At 42.7% G+C, this 21,769-nt stretch overlaps 1 protein-coding gene across 5 annotated transcripts in view; it reads right to left on the bottom strand.

Moving 5' to 3' along the window:
- Positions 1 to 21,769, bottom strand: part of RPTOR (regulatory associated protein of MTOR complex 1) — a 520,373-nt gene that overhangs the window by 255,737 nt on the left and 242,867 nt on the right. For all 5 annotated transcript variants that reach the window (XM_077328221.1, XM_077328217.1, XM_077328219.1 and 2 more), the window contains one exon: positions 2,764 to 2,823. In XM_077328221.1, coding sequence (XP_077184336.1) covers positions 2,764 to 2,823 — 60 coding nt within the window. The remainder of the gene's footprint in view (positions 1 to 2,763; positions 2,824 to 21,769) is intronic.

Genomic DNA, 21,769 nt, shown 5'->3' with positions numbered 1-21,769 from the left:
GAGAAGGGAAGGAGTAAAGGAGAGAAACAAGAAAAAAAGGATTTTTTTTTTGCAAACAGACTAAAACAAAAGCAGCCTGCTGGGCATCACCACTGCATCCTTTGAAATAAATCCCCAATGCAAATATCCACTTGCCTGGAAGTATGAGATTATGCAGCCACTGTGTGCTCCCCCTGCCCCCCCCCCCCCGCACCACCTTCCCTCTTACCTTTCCTCCCAGGAGGAACAAGCTTTCACTTTCAAGTTGATTCTTTTCTCCTCCTGTCCCACTCCTAAGCATTGGCCAGCTTTGCCCCATCACCCCAACTTCAGGTATACTGTTCCTGAACATGGAACCTCTGCACACCTCACTTATGGCCGAGACTGAACCACAATCCAAAAAGCAGAGCCCTCCAGTCTATTCCTGAAGCATGGGGAGAAACACCATTTGTGAAGGGGTAGTGTGTTTGCTTCACTGGGTGAGCACTGGCCTGCAGAGGGACACAGTGGGAGGAGGGACTGCATCACCTAGTCAGCTTAGGGCCCCAGTATAGACAGCAAAAAGCCCAATCATGAGCAAGTTCTCCTGCACAAGGAATGGGCTCTTGTGGTGGACTTCTTCAACCCACCCTAAATTGGCAGCTGTGGTCCCTGGTTGGGGGAACAGGGTGGAGTACAGCAATGGCCATTGGGAGAGTGGAGTTTCCTAGTTGCACCATTGGGGGAACTACCAGCAGAGGAAAAGCTGCATCAGCTGAATTCTCACAGACTGTTAAGACCCACCTTTTTACAGTTCCCAATTCTCCGTTGTTCACATTATCATGTCTAACACTGGGGATGAGGAATCAAAAAAGAACACAGGGGAGGAAGAGGGGAAAAGAGACGGTAAGGCAGGGAACCTGGGGGCGATGGCAGCCTGATTTACCACTACCACCCTGAAGATAGGCACCCCATTATGGAAGTTTGGATCTGACGCCATGAATCGATAGATCTATTACCTTCCACCCCAGCAGGTAAAAGTGTGCCATTCCTGACTACACCTAAGATCATGATGTAGTGAATTGGAGCAAGCTGGTGGACTAAATCCATGTTGTGCCTGAATAGGAGAGTGACTCAATCAGGAGCTAGATGCAGTAACTCCAGGCACAAGTTTACAAGTTAACTGAGGTGATGAAACCTTGGATTTGAGGAGAAAAGCAACTGGGGCAAAGGGCTCAATTGGCTCAGCAGGTGACTCCACTGCAACAAGCACCCCACCTCTCCTAACTAGGGGGGTTGACCAAAGAGCCAGAGCTCCAGCTGCACCAATGGGGTCCACCATGTAAGTGCCAGAACTGTCATGCAAACTATGGACATTATTTGATAGTTCATCTCAAAACCTCTTCTACTTCATCATGCAAGTGGCCTTGTTCATGGGTAAGCATGGGAGAGCTCTTGAAATGGATGCCAGCCACATTCAGTCTTGTCGGGCCCTATGCATCAAATTCCACCCCTGTTGATTCTGAGGAGGAAATACATAATCCCGGAATGGACTGGAGAGCTGCCCCTGGATCTGGGAAGGCCTCTCGCCACGGCCAGTGGAGAGGCCCCTCCCCGCTGGGTGCGCCGACGGAGAGCTGCCCTTGGGTCCGGGAAGGCCTCTCGCCGTGGCGAAAGGCCTTCCCAGACCCAGGGGCAGCACCCCTCCCCACCAGGTGTGCCGGCAGAGAACTGCCCCTGGGTCTGGGAAGGCTTTTTGTCGCATCTGAGACGCTGTTCGGGGCGGGCCAATCAGGATGCAGCCAGCTGATTGGCACTATTTCATCTCGGAGAGCCAGACTGGCTCCACTACAGGGCCAGTTTTGTAAATATAAAGAGGAACCATGGATAAGGATTGTGAACCGCCATGAACCAGCCTGTCTCAGAATGGCAGTCTAGAAATCCAATCAATTTAATAAACGTTAAAACTGATTGTAGAAGAGATGGGGAAAGAAGGAAGACATTAGTCACTTGTCTTGCTGCTCCTACTTCACCTTCCTAGTTCAGGATAGCATAATTGGCAGGAATGCCCAATCTCTTGTCTGGATATACCCTCAATGATAACACATATGGTGCTGTATGCCATTGGCCCTGCTTGCAAGATACACTTTTATTTATTTATTTGTTTGTTTATTTGTTTGTTTATATCCCACCCTCCCCTGAGGCTCAGGGTGGTTTACATGTAACACAGAAAGCAGTACATGACAGCACAAAGGTTCGGGTTTATATAAGCACCATTAGCATATGATGGATTGTACAAATTAACAAATAAAGGTAAGTCCTACACTTAAGAGCTCATAGTCTAAAATTCTACAGGAGGAGAGGTAGTGGGGGACAGGGGAGGACAATGGGTGGGAGAGTGGACAACAGTAGAGTATGTTATTCAGGTTACTGGGGAGAAAGTAAATAAATAATTCAGTAAATTATTTTGTCCTGTTGCTCACTCTGTCCTTTTCTGAATGGAATCTACCTGCTATCTGAACACGGAGTAGCATTTTACTACAAAATAAGCTTATTTCTTGTGCTTTTGCTTTAATAAAAGCTAGCTTCTTAATTGTGTCACACTTCCACAACCACCGTGGAGGCCTTCATTTTTCAAAATAACACAGACAAGCAAAACATTCCAAAGATGCCCATATTCCCAGAAAACAAATGGAAGGGATTTCTTGATTATGCAGAAGTTTACTAAGCTTATCAGACTTAATATTTACAAAAAGAAAAGCTAGGCAAATTAGAATTGTTTTATGGTCTCAAAATCATGCTTACTTCTCTATTAAATCCAGTGTAACTCCTGGTACCAGTCTCACACTCTTCTGCATACAAAACCTGCAGAGAAAAGAAGAGATTAAACATAAATCACACAAACTAAATATCTAATGACAGGTTATCTACAGGTTCTGTGGAAGATACAAGCTCCTCATTATTAGATTCTGTCCCTATATGTAAGGGTTGACAAAAGATCGCTACAGAATAGAAGGAAGCAATGTTGGCTGCAACCATGATTATGCGGTGATTTTGATTGTCACAGTGTCTAGTTTGTGTAGTATAACTGCCACAGTGACAAGTTTCTAATCAGACCAGGAATAGAGAGACAAGACACAAAAGGTTCACTCATCTTCCACAATTTCTGGAGAGCAAGATCTACAGGAACAAAAATAAAGCTGAACTGATGAAATAAATGATCCATGTTAGCTGCTTTTTCCAGAGAATAAACACTGAAGGAGGAAACCACGACAAAAGATTTAAAAGAGCAGTATTAGAGTACAATAGGTAAAATAGAATTTATTTCATAAATTCACAATTAACCAAGGAAGGACTAATAGATCATTTATATGAATTCTTTCTCCCATTCCTCCAGTTTAATCAAAATAGTCCAGAGCAGTGAACAGCTGCCAAACCACAAATGTGTAGTACTAAACAACTCAAGAAATAAACAGTTTATATCTCCCTGTATAGGTGGAGAGCAGATCAATGCTCACCCAAGAGACTTATAGATCTGATTGGATTCCAGAATGCTCTAAGAGATCTAATGCTCCCCTGGTGATTCAGTGGATGTGCTAGTGGAGGACTGACACAGCTAGCTCTCCTAGGCCATCAATAAGATCGCCGCCCAACACAATCTCTTCTCCCACCCAAAGACACTTCCATAGAATAAATTGGAGCTATCCAAGAAGGAACAAGAGTTGAGATGGCTAGAGCGAGTCTCGCAGAAAACTCATGATGACACATCAAGAAGATCTTATAAGATGTTTATGAATGCTTAGGAGATGACAGTGAAAGTCACGAAGGAATTCTTTGTGGCTTCCACTGCTTCCATTAGTTCATTCCCAGATCAATTGTGGAAAACAATCCAATTTCTGATGTCCTTATCGAAAGGATCATCCCATATTTCTTGACTGGATTTAACTGTAAGGCATTTGCAAGTTTCTTCACAGAGAAATTTTTTTTGCTCCACCAGGACCTTTCGGCTGGGTTTAATTCAGACAAGAAACTAAAGACCCCTTGGCCATCTCAGGGCCCAATTTTGGACTGCTTCAGTTTTTCTCTTTTGCCAATGAAAGCCCCAGGAACTGTCTGGCCAGCCATGCATCCTCTTGACACATGTCCCTCATGGCTGGTAAAAGTAGGCAACAAGGAGATTTGGATCCCCCTCCAGGATATTATCAGTCTGTCCCTGTAATCAGGGACATTCTCAGAGAGACTAAAAGAAGTCATGGTTAGGCCATTATTGAAAAAGCAAAAACTGGATCCCTCTGACCCAGCAAATTACTGCCCACTCTTGTATTTAGCGTTCTTGTTCAAGGTGAACAGATAGTTGCAAGACAGCTTCAGGGGTTCTGCGAGAAAATATCAACACTTGAGCCATTTCAGAGCTTCCAGCTCTGGTCACCCTGACAGATAATTTCCAGAAAAAAACTTGATCTAGGCTGGCACTGCTACTCCTGACAGCAGCATTCAATATGGTCAACCATGAGCTTTTAACCCACTTCCTGACACATGGATTGGAGGCACAGTTCTTAAATGGCTGCAGTATTTTTATCCAAGGACAGGGATAGAGGGTGGTGCCAGGGGGGAGAACATTCCAGCATCAGGCCCTCACATGGGATCCCACAGGGAGGAATACTCTCCCACATGTTATTAAACATCTACATGTGACCTCTCACCAAGCTGATACAGAGGTTTGGGCTGGATCATCACCAGTAAGCTGATGACACCAAGCTATTTCTGTTAATGGATCTGTCGATAGATGCCTGGAGACCATTGTGGATTGGCTCAAGCCGAGTAGGCTGAAATTAAATCAGGCCACGATGGAGGTTCTCTGGTTGGATCGCATACATTGAGACAGTTAATGCAGCTCCCAACTCTTAATGAAGCCCAATTCATACTGGTGTCTTCCGTCAGGAGCTTAGTTGTGATTCAGGATGCCTCCCATTCAATAGAAGCCCAGATTACTACTCTCGTTCACCTGCAGTTTTCCACATGTGCCAGATATGACAACTTGCACCTATCTCTCAGCATCAGATATAGCCAGGTTGATCCATACAGCAATCGCCTCTAGATTAGACTTCTGATAATCACTTCTTAAGAAACATCAACTGGTTCAAAATACAGTGGCATGGGTAGTTAGAATCATAGAGTTGGAAAGAACTTCCAGGGTCACCTAGTCCAACCCCCCTGCAGAATGCATGAAATTCACAACTACCTGCTCACCCACAGTGACCCCAATTTTATGCCCAGACGATGACCCACCCTCCAAAAAAAAAAAAAAACAGTATCCCTGGCCGGTCTGGCCTGGAGGAAATTCACCTCCTGACTCCAAAGTGGTAATCGGCATTTCCCTGGGAATGCAGAAAAGGGCCACAAGAGGCAAGCATTTGCCTAAATTCACAGTCAAGAACAAGAAGACCCGTTAGCCGCAAAAAACAGTCAAAAAGAATGTCACATTAAATTTAACTGCACTATAGTGAACTACGCTATAGTGAAATGAGCAGCTGTGTTGGTCTGAAATAGCAGAATAAAATCAGAGTCCAGTAGCACTTTTAAGACCAACAAAGATTTATTCAATTTATTCCTATTTTTGCTATATATTCCCTGTCATGTAAGATCACAGTTTGATGAAAGGTGCTTGCACTCGAAAGCTCACACCTTGAATAAATCTTTGTTGGTCTTAAAGGTGGACTGGACTCTGATTTTATTGTACTATAGTGAACTGGATATTAGTAGTCCGAAATAGAGAGAGAATATTAGGAAAATATATGTTTTGTAAGAAAGAAACTATAGAATAGAGAGTATACTTTATTTTTATAAGATTGTTATCATTTCAAAACTATTTGGATACTGAAAAACAAGTACCCTATATACTCAGCACCTTTTTCACACTGAACAAGCCTTCCTCGGCTTATATGAGGGTATATACGGTAATTGAAATAAAGGCTTGCTCCAGCCAGCCAATCGTTGCTCTGGCAGCTTGTAGGACATCAATGGTTTGACTGATGGACTCTGATCTTTTTTTTTCTCCCTTCACTTCTTCCTCTTCTTAATCACTTCTTCCAAACTATTCTTTTGGTTTCTGTGGGTGAAAAGTGGGGTATAAAAACCAGCAGCTATTCATCCTCTTGACTTTTCTGTATTTGTTGGTGGGGGGGAGGGCTGGATGGGAGAGCCTGTGATGATGGAGCATTTCCCACCCTCGGCTTATATGCGAGTCAGTAAGTTTGGCCAGATTTTGTGGTAAAATTAGGTGCCTCGGCTTATGTGCAGGTCGACTTATATACGGGTATATACAGTACATAGAATATTGACACGGTGTGGCTGAAGAAGTAAGCAAAAATGGGTGTAAACCTAGGAGCTCGTTTTGAAACTTTATGGAAATTTAATAAATTTGCCATTGTCAGCTTGAGGCATTCTTCTTGACTAATTCACAGAATCAGCATTTCTGTCAGATGGCTATCTAGCCTCAGCTTAAAACATTCCAAGGAAGGAGACACACACGTCCCCAAAGATGCCTGTTCCACTGAGGAGCCACTCTAACTGTCTGAAACTTCTTCCAGATGTTTAGCTAAAAGTTCTTTTGAATTAATTTCATACCATTGGTTCTAGTCTGACCCCCTGGGGCTACACAAAACAACTCTGTTCCATCCTCTATATGACAGCCTTTCATGTATTTGAAGATGGCTATCATTCACCTCTTAGTCATCTTCTCTCTAGGCTAAACAGACCAAGCTCCCTCAACCTTTCCGCATACAACTTGGTCTACAAACCCCTCACCATTTTCATTGTCCTACTCTGGATGTGCTCCAGTTTGTCAACATCCTTCTTTAACTGTGGTGCCCAAAACTGAACACAGTACTCTAAGTGAGATCTAAACAGATCAGGGTAAAGCGGTACCATCTCCTCGTGCGATCTGGACACTACATTTGATACAGCCTCAAATCCCATTTGCCCTTATAACTACTGCTTCACGCTGCTGACTTATATTCAGTGTATGGTCTGTAGCAGTTCAGATTGAGAGAAGGAGAAAATACAGGATGCTAATAATAATCAGGATGGGGAAGCCAATTGACGTCTGCTAGAATAAACGATCCCCATGTATACCTTTATATCTGTGACTTTCCAAAACTATCTGCTGCTTTTGTGGAAATATCTAACATATTCAAACATCTGTAAACTTAGGCAGATTGTGAGTGGGCAGGAAATGTCATGTTAGTGCTTGGCTCTTGTGGTCCTTTCTTGCATGTATACGAAAATGCCAATTGTCACTTTCGGGTCATGAGGCTAATTTCCTTCAGGCCAGACTGGTCAGGGATTCTGGTTTTCTTGAGAGGAGCATCACCTGGGCATGACATTGGGGTCATTGTCAGTGGGCAGGTAGTTGTAAGTTTCCTGCATTCTGTAGGAGGTTGGACTAGATGACCCTGGAGATCCCATCCAGCCTCATGATTCTATCTTAATTATCATGGATGAAATTATGATCTTCAACAGCAAGACTAAAGTTAATGAGGAAAAATACATAGGAAAATAATTGTACCTGAGGCTTAAGCACAAAATATCTCCATCTAGGATTGCAAAATCTGAAATGAATGCACAAACATAAATAGTGCCCTTTTAGGATCAGCATAACTTGGGCATCTAACCAATATGCCTTCACCATCTTTTGCAAAGTGTCAGGATGTGCTGCATGATAGTCACTGACTTCCTTACAATCTAGTTCAGATGGGACCTGAACTCAGCATGTTTCGCTTGTGAAATGTGACAGGATGACATCAGGGGAATGGCACAGCTTCTAGTCACCCAAAGATGTCACATTGATTTTTATCTTTTCCTTCCTCAAGCTCATCTAGGCTACACTTCAGGAGCCTAAAAATCAAACTATGGTCATAACCTGAGAGCATGATCCTGGGAGAAACATTCTAGCATATGCTTTATGAGCAGCAGGCTTTTGATTAGGGCTTGGTGTTTGAGCTGTCACTGGCCTGCCACACATCTAATTGAGCTGAGGAATGTCACTGTGTCAAATATTTCATTCTGCTTCTTTATTTTTAGATAAAAAAAGAGAAAAGAAAACAAAGTGTGCATCTCAGGTCAGTTATAATAAGGTATTTCCACAGACTCCATACAGTACAAAGCTGTCATTTTGCATTCTTCCTCTGAGGCATTCCACAAATACACATGAGCAGGATGTAAATAGAGACTTCAGAACTTTCAAGAGGGCATTCAGATTCTCAAAGGCAACAGAATAATGAATCAGTTCAGACTGCTTTTGATCAGTAAGGAACATACTTTTTTCTAGGGCACAGCCAGTTTCACCATAGACCTGTTTAGTATTTGACATAATGGCATAAAATCAGCAAGGGCTCGCTACTTTCATGTCCACAGAGCTACAGCTACCACAGTCCTGCCATTATGCTTCAGAATAGATTAGTTAAGGAAACACTACTAATCCTTTCCTTTAATGAGCACCTGCTGTCACCAGACTCAGTCCAAACAAAACAAACATAGATTGATTCTTTATTGTTAGGGATTCCTGCATTTTCTCTTGTGAAAATCAACGATAAACCAAACAGGTTTGCTTACATTTTGTCTTCTACATTTCTAGTAACTTGTAAAAAGACTACAAAGCAAAAATCAAAAGTTATTTATGGTATCAAGGGAAGTCAAGAATGACCAAATCATTGCACAAAAATGTTGATACGCATATATGACTGGAAGACTAGCACTCAAACAGCTCCACAGTAAAAACCTACCTAGAAAAGATTTGTATGTAGAAGCTCTTAAATAATATACCAAATGAATTTAGAACATGCATTCCACTTCCCAAATGTTTTCTGGAGATACTAGAATATCTTGGAAATGAAAAAAAGGGGAAGTGTTGAAGAATAATTAGATTTCTTATGTGTTCATTTCATCCACACCGTAAAAGCAATTTTAAAAACAGCCATTTTGTACGGTTAATGGTTTTGTATGGTTTATGGATTTGTACTGTTTATGGTTTGTTTTGTGGTCAAGCTAGTCCTCCTGGACAATCTGTGGATGAGATCTGGTGGTAGTGAGAATGTCTGAAATTCTCTTTCAAGAGCTCAGCATTATACTAATAACAGTGCTATTCTAAGAGGTATTGGACCCTTCAGTTTAATTCCATAGATTTATAAGGGTGTAACTCTGCCTTTGAACTCTGGTGCTGGAGAAGACTCTTGTGAGTCCCTTGGACTGCAAGGCGAACAAACCGGTCAGTCCTAGAGGAGATCAGCCCTGACTACTCCTTAGAAGGCCAGATCCTGAAGATGAAACTCAAATACTTTGGCCATCTCATGAGAAGGAAGGATTCCCTGGAGAAGAGCCTAATGCTGGGAGTGATTGAGGGCAAAAGAAGAAGGGGACGACAGAGAATGAGGTGGCTGGATGGAGTAACAGAAGCATTCAGTGCGAACTTAAATATACTCTAGGGAATGGTAGATGACAGGAAGGCCTGGAGGATCATTGTCCATGGGGTCACAATGGGTCAGACATGACTTTGCACCTAACAATAACAACAGCAACAACTCTGCCTATGACTGCACTGTAAAACTGATTAAAATATTAAGATGGTATTACTAAGTACCTTTTGAAAAAAGAAACAGGAAGGTGCTTTGGGGAAGGTATGAGTGATGAGGCCATAGCATAAACACTGGCAGTCCTGGTCTTGTGAAGAGTGGCAAATACCAGTAGTATGGCACTGACCAAGACCTACAGTGTTATGAACAGTATTTGCTAGAGGATTTCTTTTTTTAATCAAAATCAAAGTAAATAAACAGCTGAGCTTGACAATGATAAAGAAAGGTGAAGGAAAGGGAAGAAGAGAATTGATATGATAGAGAAGCCACAATCTTGAGTATGGGTGTGGATTTGCATGTTCAAATCCTCACTGAGCTACAAACTTCACTTGAAGGGAAGTTACACTCTTGTAAACTCATTGACTTCAATGAACTTAGAACGGTTTAATTTTGCTTAGAATTGGACTGCAATTGACATTAGGTAAGAAACTACCTGTCAGTCTAACCTCAAAGAGCAATTCCTGTTTATTCCTATCATCTCCTGCTTGGAAGGTGGTACCTGCAAGCTTTGTTCAAGTTTACATTTCCATTAAAATAAAAGACTTATAATGTTCCATGTAAAATAAAATAAACTGCTTTGGATCGCCATTGTAGAGACAGGTGGATATAAATGAAGTAAATAAATAATAAATATAGCTTAAAAATAAATATATTGTAAATAATATTACTAATATTAATATTAATAATAAGAGTTGGTTCTTACATGCCACTTTTCTCTACCAGGGAGTCTCAAAGTGGGTTGCAACGCCTTCCCGTTCCTCTTCCCACAACAGACACCCTGTGAGGTAGGTAAGGCTCAGAGAGCCCTGATATTCCTGCTCGGTCAGAACAGTTTTCTCAGTGCTATGGTGAGCCCAAGGTCACCCAGCTGGCTGCATGTGGGAGAGCGCAGATTCAAACCCGGCTCTTAATCACTACACCAAGCTGGTATATGTTAATAAAAAATATATAGTAAATAAATAAGAAATATAGCTGAAGATGGGGCAGATAAAAGGTAGGACGATTAGAAGATAGAAAGGAGAGAAGGAAAAAAAGAAATGGGAGTGTATAGGAACTGCAAAGGGGAAAGAGTATGTGGAGGTACAGGAGAAAGTAAGGCCTCCCCCATGTCTTTGCACATTTCTCATCAAAGAACTGGGCCCAGCTTAGCCAGCAATGCACCAACTGGCCAGAGTTTTCTCAGGAAGACGTTGCCTAGATGGGTAAAAAAGGAGGAAAACCTAGAGGTAAGGTTGGGAAGATAAAGGAAAGTTGGATGGGGTATGAAGATAAGGTTGGATAAAAAGTAGAGAGGCTACGGGGGCTGCCAGAACAAGGAAAGGTGAAATGAAGAAAATGAAGACTCGCCTCCTGCAAGTATTTGCAGATCCCTACAAGTAGTCCCAAGAAGCATAGTCAATTTAGAACCATAAACTGAGGGAACTGAATGGTTCCTGAGTTAGCCTACTGGCCCTGGCTCAGAGAAACTCCCTTGAGAAAAAAGCAGGCAAATAACCTCTGAGATTGTCTGTGTGAGGCAGGAGAAGCTCCTCAACGAAACTTTACTAACAGACAAAGTCCGTTTACATGTTTTCTAGAAAACGCCCCATAGAAATGAAGAACAAATTCAAACTGCTTGATACTACTGAGAAGCTACCTGAGGAATTGTGACTAGAATTTCAGTCTAATATCATAGAAGCTGCTTTAGAACATATACCATACAAAAAGCCAGAAAGAAGATGCAACTGGTTAACATCTGACACCATCAAAATTGCTGAAAAACAAAGAGCACTGGGCACAATGATGCAAGCAACTGGAGTGTACTAGAGGCCACACCAGAAGCCTCTTTGCTCAGATGAAACAAGTTTGGAGCACCTTCACTGATCATAAAGTGACCATCAAAAACAAGAATGAAAAAGACTTGACTGACCAACCAGCATCAAGAATCTATGGCAAAAATATGCAGAATTATATGCAAACACCAAAGGGCCTCAGTCACTAGCCAAAAACACCCACCACGAATTGGAACCACCTATACTAGAAGAAGAAGTGATCTTCTTCTTCCAGTTCTATGACTGAACACATTTGATCTCCCCAGTGTTGTTATTTATGTTGTGTAATAAATTGTTACTTGGTTGTTGTGATATTGTACTGAAACTTGTATGTTATAGATTATTATAATGTTCCATGTAAAATTATATAATGTTCTATGTAAACCACCCAGAGCTGTAAAGAATGGGCGGTATAAAAATCCAAGTAAATAAATAATAAATAAAATAAATCTGGGCTCTGAAACAGCTCCCAAATAATAAGGCTCCTGGCATAGATAACATTCCAGTGGAACTACTCAGATCTGTTCCACCAGCAGCAATCACAGCATTATTCCAAAAACTCTGGGAAACTGGCACTTGGCCAATAGACTGGAAAAGATCCGTTTTTATCCTATTATTAAAGAAAGGTGATGCTTGCATCTGCTCAACCTGTCAAACTATATCCCTGATCTCTCACGCAAGTAAAATCTTATTGAAGATCATCCAGAACCCTCTCAAATCAACCATTGATGCTCAGCTACTGGATGTCCAGGCTGGTTTTCGACACAGCTGCAGCACCCAAGACCACATTGCAAATTTGCACTGGATTATTGAAAAAAAACACGAATAACAAAAGGCCATCTATCTATGCTTTATGGATTATACTAAAGCGTTTGACTTTGTTGATCACAAGAAGCTATCGGATGCCTTACATGAATTGGGAGTGTTGTCCCACTTAACCCACCTCATCAGTTCATTGTACACAGGCCAGGAGGCCACAGTACGAACAATATATGGAAACACTGATTGGTTCAAGGTCAGCCAAGGAGTGAGACAAGGGTGTATCTTATCACCCTTTCTTTTTAACCTTTTTGCAGAAGTAATTATGCGGAAGATTAATATGGAAGAATCTAAGATCGGAGTCAAAATTGGAGGTGGTAACAAAAATAATCTCCATTTTGCAGATGATACAACACTCCTTGCTGAATCAGAGAGTGATCTGAAGACCCTGATAAAGAGACTAAAAGAAGAAAGTTAAAAGATGGAAGCATACCTAAATATCAAAAAGACCAAGATCATGACAACTACTGGCAGTAGCACCAAAGTCATGACTGACAACAAGAACATTGAATGTATAGATGATTTCATCTTTCTTGGCTCTATGATCAATCTAAGTGGTGGATGCAGCTGTGAAATTGAAAATGGCAAATAACACTGGGCCAGAACACAATGTTAGGCATGAACCAAATATGGAAGAGTAAGTGCTGGCTAGTCAATGCCGTTGTCTTCCCCATAACAACCTATGGATACAAAAATTGCACCCTGAAGAAGGAAGACAGGAGGAGAATAGATGCTTTCGAATTATGGTGTTGGAGACGAATGCTGCGAATACCATGGACAGCCAAAGTGACCAACAAGATAGTTTTAGAGAGGAGCAAACCAACTATGTCATTAGAAGGCAAGATATTACAGCCAAAGCTCACTTACTTTGGACACACCATGCGATCAAACTTGCTAGAAAAATCATTAATGCTCGGCATGGTCAGTGGCAAAAGGAAACGTGGTTGCCAAAGGATCCGCTGGCTCAACACAATCAAAGCCAATACAGGGATGACCATGAACCAACTAAAAGAAGCAGTCAGAGACAGGGGCACATGGTGAAGACCTTCCTATAGAATCGCTGAGGGTTGGACAAGACTGAACAGATGACATCATCACCAGAAAATGTCCCGCTACCTAGCACATGCAACTACAGCCAATGATGGGAATGAGATTGTTACTACTCATATGAGCTGGGTAAGGGGAATTGATTTTCCTTTAGATCTACTAGATTAGAGAGTCTCAGAGAGATTGATCTGAGCAGCTTAGGGACTGACAGCCCTCAGAAGCACTTAAACCAGCCTTTCTCAACTTTGTTACTGTTGACAAATCCCTGATACATTCTTCAGACTTCATGAAACCCCAGAAGTGGAAGCATAGCTGCATACATGCCTACATGGGGCCCCTACCCTTTCCACCTCTCCAGGCCCATCACTGGCCATTTGTGGAGAGGGTCAACATGAACATATATGGTCATATTACCCAATAAATGTTCAATCAATCTATATCTATATCTATATCTATATCTATATCTATATCTATATCTATATCTATATCTATATCTATATAATTTATATATATATAAATTAATTAACTCCCACCCAGTCGGGAAATCCTTCCAGGGCTTTCATGAAACTATGGTTGAATAAGGCTGACCTAAGCTGTGCTTTCTGGAATAGAGAAGTTAGGAGTGATCAGAGGGCTAAAATCTTAATCAGAAGACCCAGCCCACTGTCACTGAAAGCTGCTTTTATATTTCTGGATGCAGAGAAGGCCTTTGATAAAAATGTAATTGATAATACAAAGACTGTATAGTTGCTAGGAGCCTTAAAAATCAAATGTTGGGAGACTATGCACAATTCTTAGTTTTGATTTATGTCTAGGACTTAGAGGAAGGGTAGTAAAAGAAACACTTGATTTTCATGCTAGTTGCTTAACTGTTCCAGTTCTCTAAGATTCTCCCTCTTCAAATATGCATTGAATTGTCATGAACATTTGGCTCAGCTTTAAAAAAAGCTACCCTCTCATCTTCTTCCTCAGCTTAACTGTTACCATCTTTTCAAGTGCTTCAGGAAAAAAAAAAGAGCCTTTGAAAATTTGCTGTCTTGAGTTTAGTAAGGGGAATATCCAGTTTTTATATATTCTCCTTGGCAGTTCTGCCTTCAAAACCTGATATGTACTTTGAAATGTCTGCTGAAATAAACAGGACTTTGCTTTGCTCTTATGTAGGCCATTCCTCTCTATTTGTAAAATGATGCAAAAATATGAGCAAATGCAGGTTTTTTTGTAATATGAAATCTCAAATTAGCATGCTCTGAAAGGTGGAGTGAAAAAAATCCGGGAAATGAGCACAACATAAGGGAAATTTTACTGGTGCTTAGAGCACATAGGTGTGAGGTGGGAGTTATTTCAAATTAGATGCTCACAAATTTACACCATCCAGAAAATGTAAGACATCCTACAGATATCTTTTAGCTTGCCATTATAAAGTTCCCAGATAAAAACAAGGGGGTGGGGTGGTGCATTAGAACAAAGAAGAAAAAGTTCTGCCTGCTATCCCACATAATAATGGCATAGTGTGGCTTAGTACTTATCTACTGATAAAACTCCCTAGTTTCTTCCAGGGCTTTTCCAGATCAGTTCGTTTATACACTGAATTTGAAGTGAAATAATTAGCCACACTGTGGCCTTATTCCAAAGTCATAATAAACCACAATATATAATCCATACTGTTATAGGCCCATTATGCACGGGCCATAATGCCTGCGCTGGCGGCAGCAGCGCTTCGGTTAAAATCACCGATAACGCTCTCTGCCGCCACCAGCGCAGACGCCTCCCTGCCCAGGGCTACGGAAGGCCCACATTAAGCGGATGCGGTATCTTCCGCAGCTTCCTGGGTAAGCCAGGGCTGCAGCGAGCCAACGCTGTGCGTAATCGCCAGCGCTAGGCCTGTCGACCCGCCCAGCCCTGACCCTACAGTATCCCTGTAGGGACACCGCGCACCCCTGCGGGCTCTGCAGAGCCCCAGAGCTGGCAGGGGCGACCCCCAGCCACCACTTGGCCTTGTGGAGGGGGCCTGGGGCCCCCTCACACCCTCTGGGCCGTCCAAACCTCCCCAGCCACCGCACCCGTTTACCTTCTGGCCCTGGCATTCAGCGCGCGCGCACGCGCTACACCGGGGCAGCCCAGCATGCCCCACCCCTGTGCATACACGGGGAACGGTGGGGTATCCTGCCCCACCGCAACGGCACCACTGCAGCGTGCAGTAGCTGCCGCCATGCGTAAGAGGCCATATATTGGGTGCCTGTCAATTTAAGAGTGGGGAAAGAGTTCCTGTGCACAGGAGATTTTGGGCGAGAAGCTAACCTCTATATTGGAGTGTTGCTCAGTTATAGCTGCCAGTTGATACTTACTGTTGCTGTTAATAAATGTTGGTTGTGAAGTTAATTCAAAGTGAGTCCTTGTGTAATATATTATACTGGTGACTGGTGACAAAGGTGGGATCTAGATCAGATTTAGCTTACTGAACTGGAGAGGGTTTTGGCAGCAAGGGTACATTGAAGAATTCAACTCAACCACCCCGAGACATGGGAAAACTATGTGGAGTGATTTGAATTTTATGCCATAGCAAATGGATTTGTTGATGTGGACAGGAAGAAATTTTCTCCAACTGAAGACTTGCCAGTTGGCCAAGGCCTTGTGGCCCCAGCAATCAGCAGATACAGAGTCCGTGGGCCACAAGAGAAGACCCAGAGGATATTGTAGGGGATGAAGTGCACTGGGTATAGTCAGAGGGCATGCCAGCCTGTGGACAGACAGGGGAGATGCAGAAGAAGGCATCCAAGACCCCACAATGGTGTGCCAGTTGCAACGAGCAGCATACGAGAAATACGTATCAGTTCATGAAAGTGCAATTCTGAACATATAAGAAGTCGGCGCACATAGAACGAGTGTATGTGGCAAGGAAGGGCCGCAGACAAACACAGTAGAAGGCATGGACATGACCCAGTGGAGACTCCATAGTGTATGAGGTTTCGTTGGATGAGAAGGAGCAGGAATATAAGGTACAGATCATGCAGCAGAGCTTAAGGCAGAAAATTGTGGTCCCTGTGCAGATCCACAGTGTCGCCTGCAAGATGGAGGTTGACTCTGGATCAGCATTTTTTAATATAACAAGGGCCCTGTTCAACCACATCAAGCAGAACAGCAGACTGAAATTGGGAGAGTTCAACCTGCCCCTCACCAACTTCCAGAGTAACCAAATGCCAGTGCTGGGTAACACCCTCTTTATCGTATAGAATCATAGAATCATAGAATCATAGAATCATAGAGTTGGAAGGGGCCATACAGGCCATCTAGTCCAACCCCCTGCTCAACGCAGGATTAGCCCTAAGCATCCTAAAGCATCCAAGAAAAGTGTGTATCCAACCTTTGCTTGAAGACTTCCAGTGAGGGGGAGCTCACCACCTCCTTAGGCAGCCTATTCCACTGCTGAACTACTCTGACTGTGAAAAACTTTTTCCTGATATCTAGCCTATCGTAAAGTTCCAGCATTTCAGTAGGCCCTTGTCATTGGTGGTGGTACCAAGCCACAGGACCAATCTTTTGGGGTTGGACTGGTTCAGCCCATTGGGCATCATGTTGCCCGAGCTTAACCAAGTGTGTGTAGGGGATACAGCAATTTCAGCAATTCACAACTGTGTTTGTTAGTAAGCTGGGGCAATATAAGGGACTGCCAGTAGTAATAACTTTAGACCCAGGGGTGGCACCGGTGTGGTTTAACCCCGCTGGATGCTGTTTGTCCTCAAACATAAAATTGAGGGTGAGCTGGAGTGCCTAGTGAATCTAGGAGACTTGAAGCCAGTCTCTCACGCACTTTGGGAGACTCCAATTGTGACACCAGTGAAGGCCAATGGAGAGATGTAAATTTACACAAACTATAAGTAACCATTAAGAAAGCATTGCAACAGCATGTTTATCCAGTGCCCATTATTAGTCATGTACTGGCATCACTGTTAGCAGAAGGGAATTTTCTAATTAGACCTAGTGTAGGCATACCAGCAACTCTCAGTGGATGCTGCTTCTGCAGAGGTGCAAACCCATAGTTACCCATAAGGGAGCATTTAAAATCAACCAGTTACAATTCAGGTTCAGTGTGGCCCTGGGTATTTTTCAAAATCTTATGGAGGATCTACTGAAGGGAATTCTGGGGGTGGTGTTCTATTCTGACGACATGCTGGTGGTGGATGCACAGTTACTGCAGCAATTAACTGAAGTATTTTGGAGTTTTGTGGCCGCAGGGCTACGTGTTAAACGAGATAAATGTGCATTTGGGGTCAGTCAGGTGCAATTGCTAGGGTTCCTTATTGATGCAGAGGGGATCCACTCAGCCTGGGAAACTTGAACACCATCCAAGACCTCCCTGCCTGAAATCCAAACCCAAACTCCACTCCTTTTTGCCCAACAAGATGTCAGTGGCTGAACTGTCGCTCTGACTGTTGGATAAACAGGCCAAGTGGAATTTGGCTGCAGCTGTTTGCTGCAGCAAAACAGCTACTGTCATTGGACAGGGTAATATGATGAAGTGCAATATGATGAAGCCCTTCTCTTGGTGTTGGCCTGTGATGCATCTCCACACAGATTGGGGCCAATGTTAAGTTACTGTCTTGCCAATGGCCGGGAAACCCCAATTACATACTACACCTGCACGTTGTCAGTAGCTGAGCACAATTATCCACAAATAGACAAGGAGGCTCTGGCTATTGTTGTGGGGGTCCATAAATTTTATAACTATTACTATAAGCAACCCTTCACTATAGTGACGGACCATAAACCCCTGTTGAGATTTTTCATGCTGGACTGGCAGACCCCTCACATATTGTTGCCCTGCATGCTCCACTAGGCTACATTGGGGGGAGGGCTACAATTTCATTTTGGAGCATCAATTGGGCATTTGTATGGGCAATGCAGATGCGCTGAATAGACTGCCCCTGCCTCTGCCCACAGAAGACCCGGCCCCTAGGCATGGGGTAATGTTGCTGAAGATCGAGCCATCGCTACTGTTTCAGGCTATGGATGTGGTTGCCTTGTCTGCCAAGGACCTCATATTGACATGGGTTTTAAACTGGGGGTGGAGAGAGTGGCCACCAGTGGCAGCCAATGATACCATAGTGGGGAGATGCTAAAAAATGAACAACAAAAAAGGAAATAAAGTAACCCAACCTGTATATACAAGCTGAAAACCTAAAAGGTTGAGCAGCAGCAGAATATATTAAATTTTAAAATACAATAAATATTCATTTTAATTCATGTGCACATATAAAATTTTAAAACATCAACATTAGTCACACACTACTGCAAAAATCCAAAAGCATATTGACACATGGATGAATGACAAAAACTCAAAACACTATTGAGGTCTTCTTCAGTGTTCTACTATTTAAATACAGGCACATGGTGTAATAATGGGGACGATAAGGTGATAAAAATCAGAAATAAATAAAAATACATTATGAAAACAATTGTTATACAATAAAAGTCTTTTGACTGTGTGTGTGTGTGTGTGTCTGTGTATAGAAAGGGTGATGATTACTCGTATCAATGAAGAGGCTCCCACACTTATAAAATGTGTCCAAATATATCTCTCTTAGAGACCCCAATTAAAATATTTATTCTTCAAAGTTCCACCCTATAACATTTTAAATATAAAGTTAATTAATTATAAAAATCCAAAGAATGCTCCTATTAAAAACCCTTGGTATGTATATACATACCTTATTGAAGTATTATCTCAGCCTGAGTGTATTCTCATGTGTCACATAAAATGTAGTGAAAAAAGTCACTGGAAGAAAAGTGTTTAAATCCTATCTGCTGTAAGATGCCCCTGAAGCCAATTAACTGCCTGGTTATGTAAGGGAGCTCCTCCACCAGGCATTTGGTTGAGGCTGGCTGACTCAACAACATCTATTGGTCCCCCAAACACCTCCTCCATGATCTGGGACCTGGTGACCTCTCATGGGTTCATGTTGAAAGATGAGAGTTGTTATCACACTGTGAATCTGTTATAGTATTTTGTTATAATTTGTTATGTTCAATATTTGAACCACTGTTATGTTACTGTCACTAGATTTCTATGTATACTTATGAGGTTTTATGTAAACTGCCATAAGCCTTATGGGATGGCAGTATAGAAATTCAAGAAATAAATATGTGGTTGCAACTTGTGTGGGGAAGCGAGGAAAGGTTGCTGAAGGACTGACAAGAACATACAAAAGAAAGAAACTTTCATCTGAAAAAACCTTTTCAAGAACAACACTTTGCTATCACATCGGCCCATTATGCATGGCCGCCGAAACGGCGATTTTGGATCACATGGAAAACGCGGAGGGGGAAGACGCGACACACACCGGTTATGCACGGGGCGGGGCGCGACGGCGGCAAAACCCAGAGTAACCGATTATGCAGGTGGCGATCCCGGCTCCACTTCTGGTTGCGCCCTGGTCACCCGGAAGCTGCGCTTTCTTCCGCGTTTCACTAACGCGACTTTTTCGGCGGCATACACCGAATCTGCAGCCGGTTGCAGCCGGCACCATGCGTTATTGGTAATTTTAGTCGCCGCCATTCCATATATATAAAACATTTGGTCTCCTACAACATTCCTAAATGTACTTGTTTTTACAGACAAGGAACATACTGAACAGTGGCCACAACTGACATTGCCCTGAAGGTTCCTCTTATTATTTATAGTGTTAGTCTGTGTCTTCTTGGTGCTGATGAATGTCTTGAATATTCCTGGATCTTTTATACACAAAATATGTTGTTCAACATATTTATAAATGATTGGAATGAGAGTTAAAAGGGGATATTTATTAAATTTGCAGACGATACTAAACTGGGAAGGGTAGCAAACACAACCAAAGACGGAATCAGAATACAGGATGATCCTGATAGGCTCAAGAAGTAGGCTAAACTGAACAAAATGAAGTTCAATAGGGACAAATGTAAACTTCTGCATTTAGGCAGAAAAAACCAAATACACCAATATGGGATGGGGGAGACTTGTCTTGGCAGTAGCATGTGCGGAAAGGATCTAGGAGTCTTAGTAGACCATACATTGAACATGAGTCATCAGTGTGACGTGGTGGCTAAAAAGGCAAATGGGATTTTGGGCTGTATCAAACAGAGTATCGTGTCCAGATCACGGGAGGTGATGGTACCGCTTTACTCTGCTCTGGTTCGGCCTCACTTGGAGTACTGTGTTCAGTTTTTGGCACCCCAGTTGAAGAGGGATGTAGACAAACTGGACGTGTCCAGAGGAGGACAACAAAGATGGTGAGGGTTTGGAGACCAAGACGTATGAGGAAAGGTTGGGGGAGCTTGGTCTGTTTCACCTGGAAAGGAGATGACTGAGAGGGGATCTGATAAACATCTTCAGGTATTTAAAAGGCTGCCATATAGAGGATGGAGCAGAGTTGTTCTCTCTTGCCCCGGAGGGACGGACTAGAACCAATGGGATGAAATTAATTCAAAAGAAATTCCGTCTAAACATCCGGAAGAAGTTCCTGACAATTAGAGCGGTTTCTTAGTGGAACAGGCTTCCTCGGGAGGTGGTGGGTTCTCCATCTTTGGAGATTTTAAAGTAGAATCTGACGGAGAATCTGATTCTGTAAAGGGTCAAGGGGGTGGCAGGTTACAGTGGATAAGGATAGGGATGTGAGTGTCCTGCATAGTGCAGGGGGTTGGACTAGATCTGTGGTCCCCAACCACTCTGGCACTGGGCTGTGGCTCCCTCTCCCCGCAGTAAGAAACTTACCAGGCCGCAAGCTTGCGGCCCGACAAGCTTCTTACTGTGGGAGGGGGGGAGAGGAAAGCAGGGCTGTGCATGCACCATGCGCGGCCAGGCATGTGCGGCCGGGCAATTGCCTTTCATTCTGACGCCGGTCTCCAGCCTGAAAAAGGTTGGGGACCACTAGACTAGATGACCCAGGAGGTCCCTTCCAACTCTATTATTCTATGAGAGCCCTGCATCTGGGAATATTAGATCATACATGCCAATGCTTTTGAATGGATTCCTTGATGTACTTGTACATTGTAGTATAAGTGAATTTTACTACCATTCTATCAGAGTTTTGTTTTTTCTCTCTGTGTCAAAAGAGATGATCTAGGTATATATTTTGCTCTATAAAAGGCCTGTGGAGTTTAGTGGAATAATCTCTTTCTACCAGCTGTTGCAATGTTATATTGGCCTCTCTTATAAAATCTGATTCAAGGTTGCAGTTTCTCCTGATTCTCAATAAAAAACAAAAAGGCAAGTTCTTGAGGTGAAATGGGTAGAAGCTATGTGCTGACAAATAGGAATTAACATCTGTTGGCTTTCTTTTTCAGTCATTTTACTGCTCTCATTTTTGCTTACTAAAACATCTAGAAAATTAATTTGGATTTGTCAAATTGCATTTCAAAATTGTTTTATGAATAGAATTGACATATTCTCCAAATTTTTAAAGTGTTTTTTTCCTGAGCCTGCCCAGAGGATAAAGATGCCATCCAAAAACATCTTATAAAATTCAATGTTTC

This window comes from Paroedura picta, chromosome 3, assembly GCF_049243985.1.
Source record: "Paroedura picta isolate Pp20150507F chromosome 3, Ppicta_v3.0, whole genome shotgun sequence".
Taxonomy (NCBI): domain Eukaryota; kingdom Metazoa; phylum Chordata; class Lepidosauria; order Squamata; family Gekkonidae; genus Paroedura; species Paroedura picta.
Note: the sequence above shows the minus strand (reverse complement) of the source record. Positions and strands in the feature narration are given on the sequence as shown.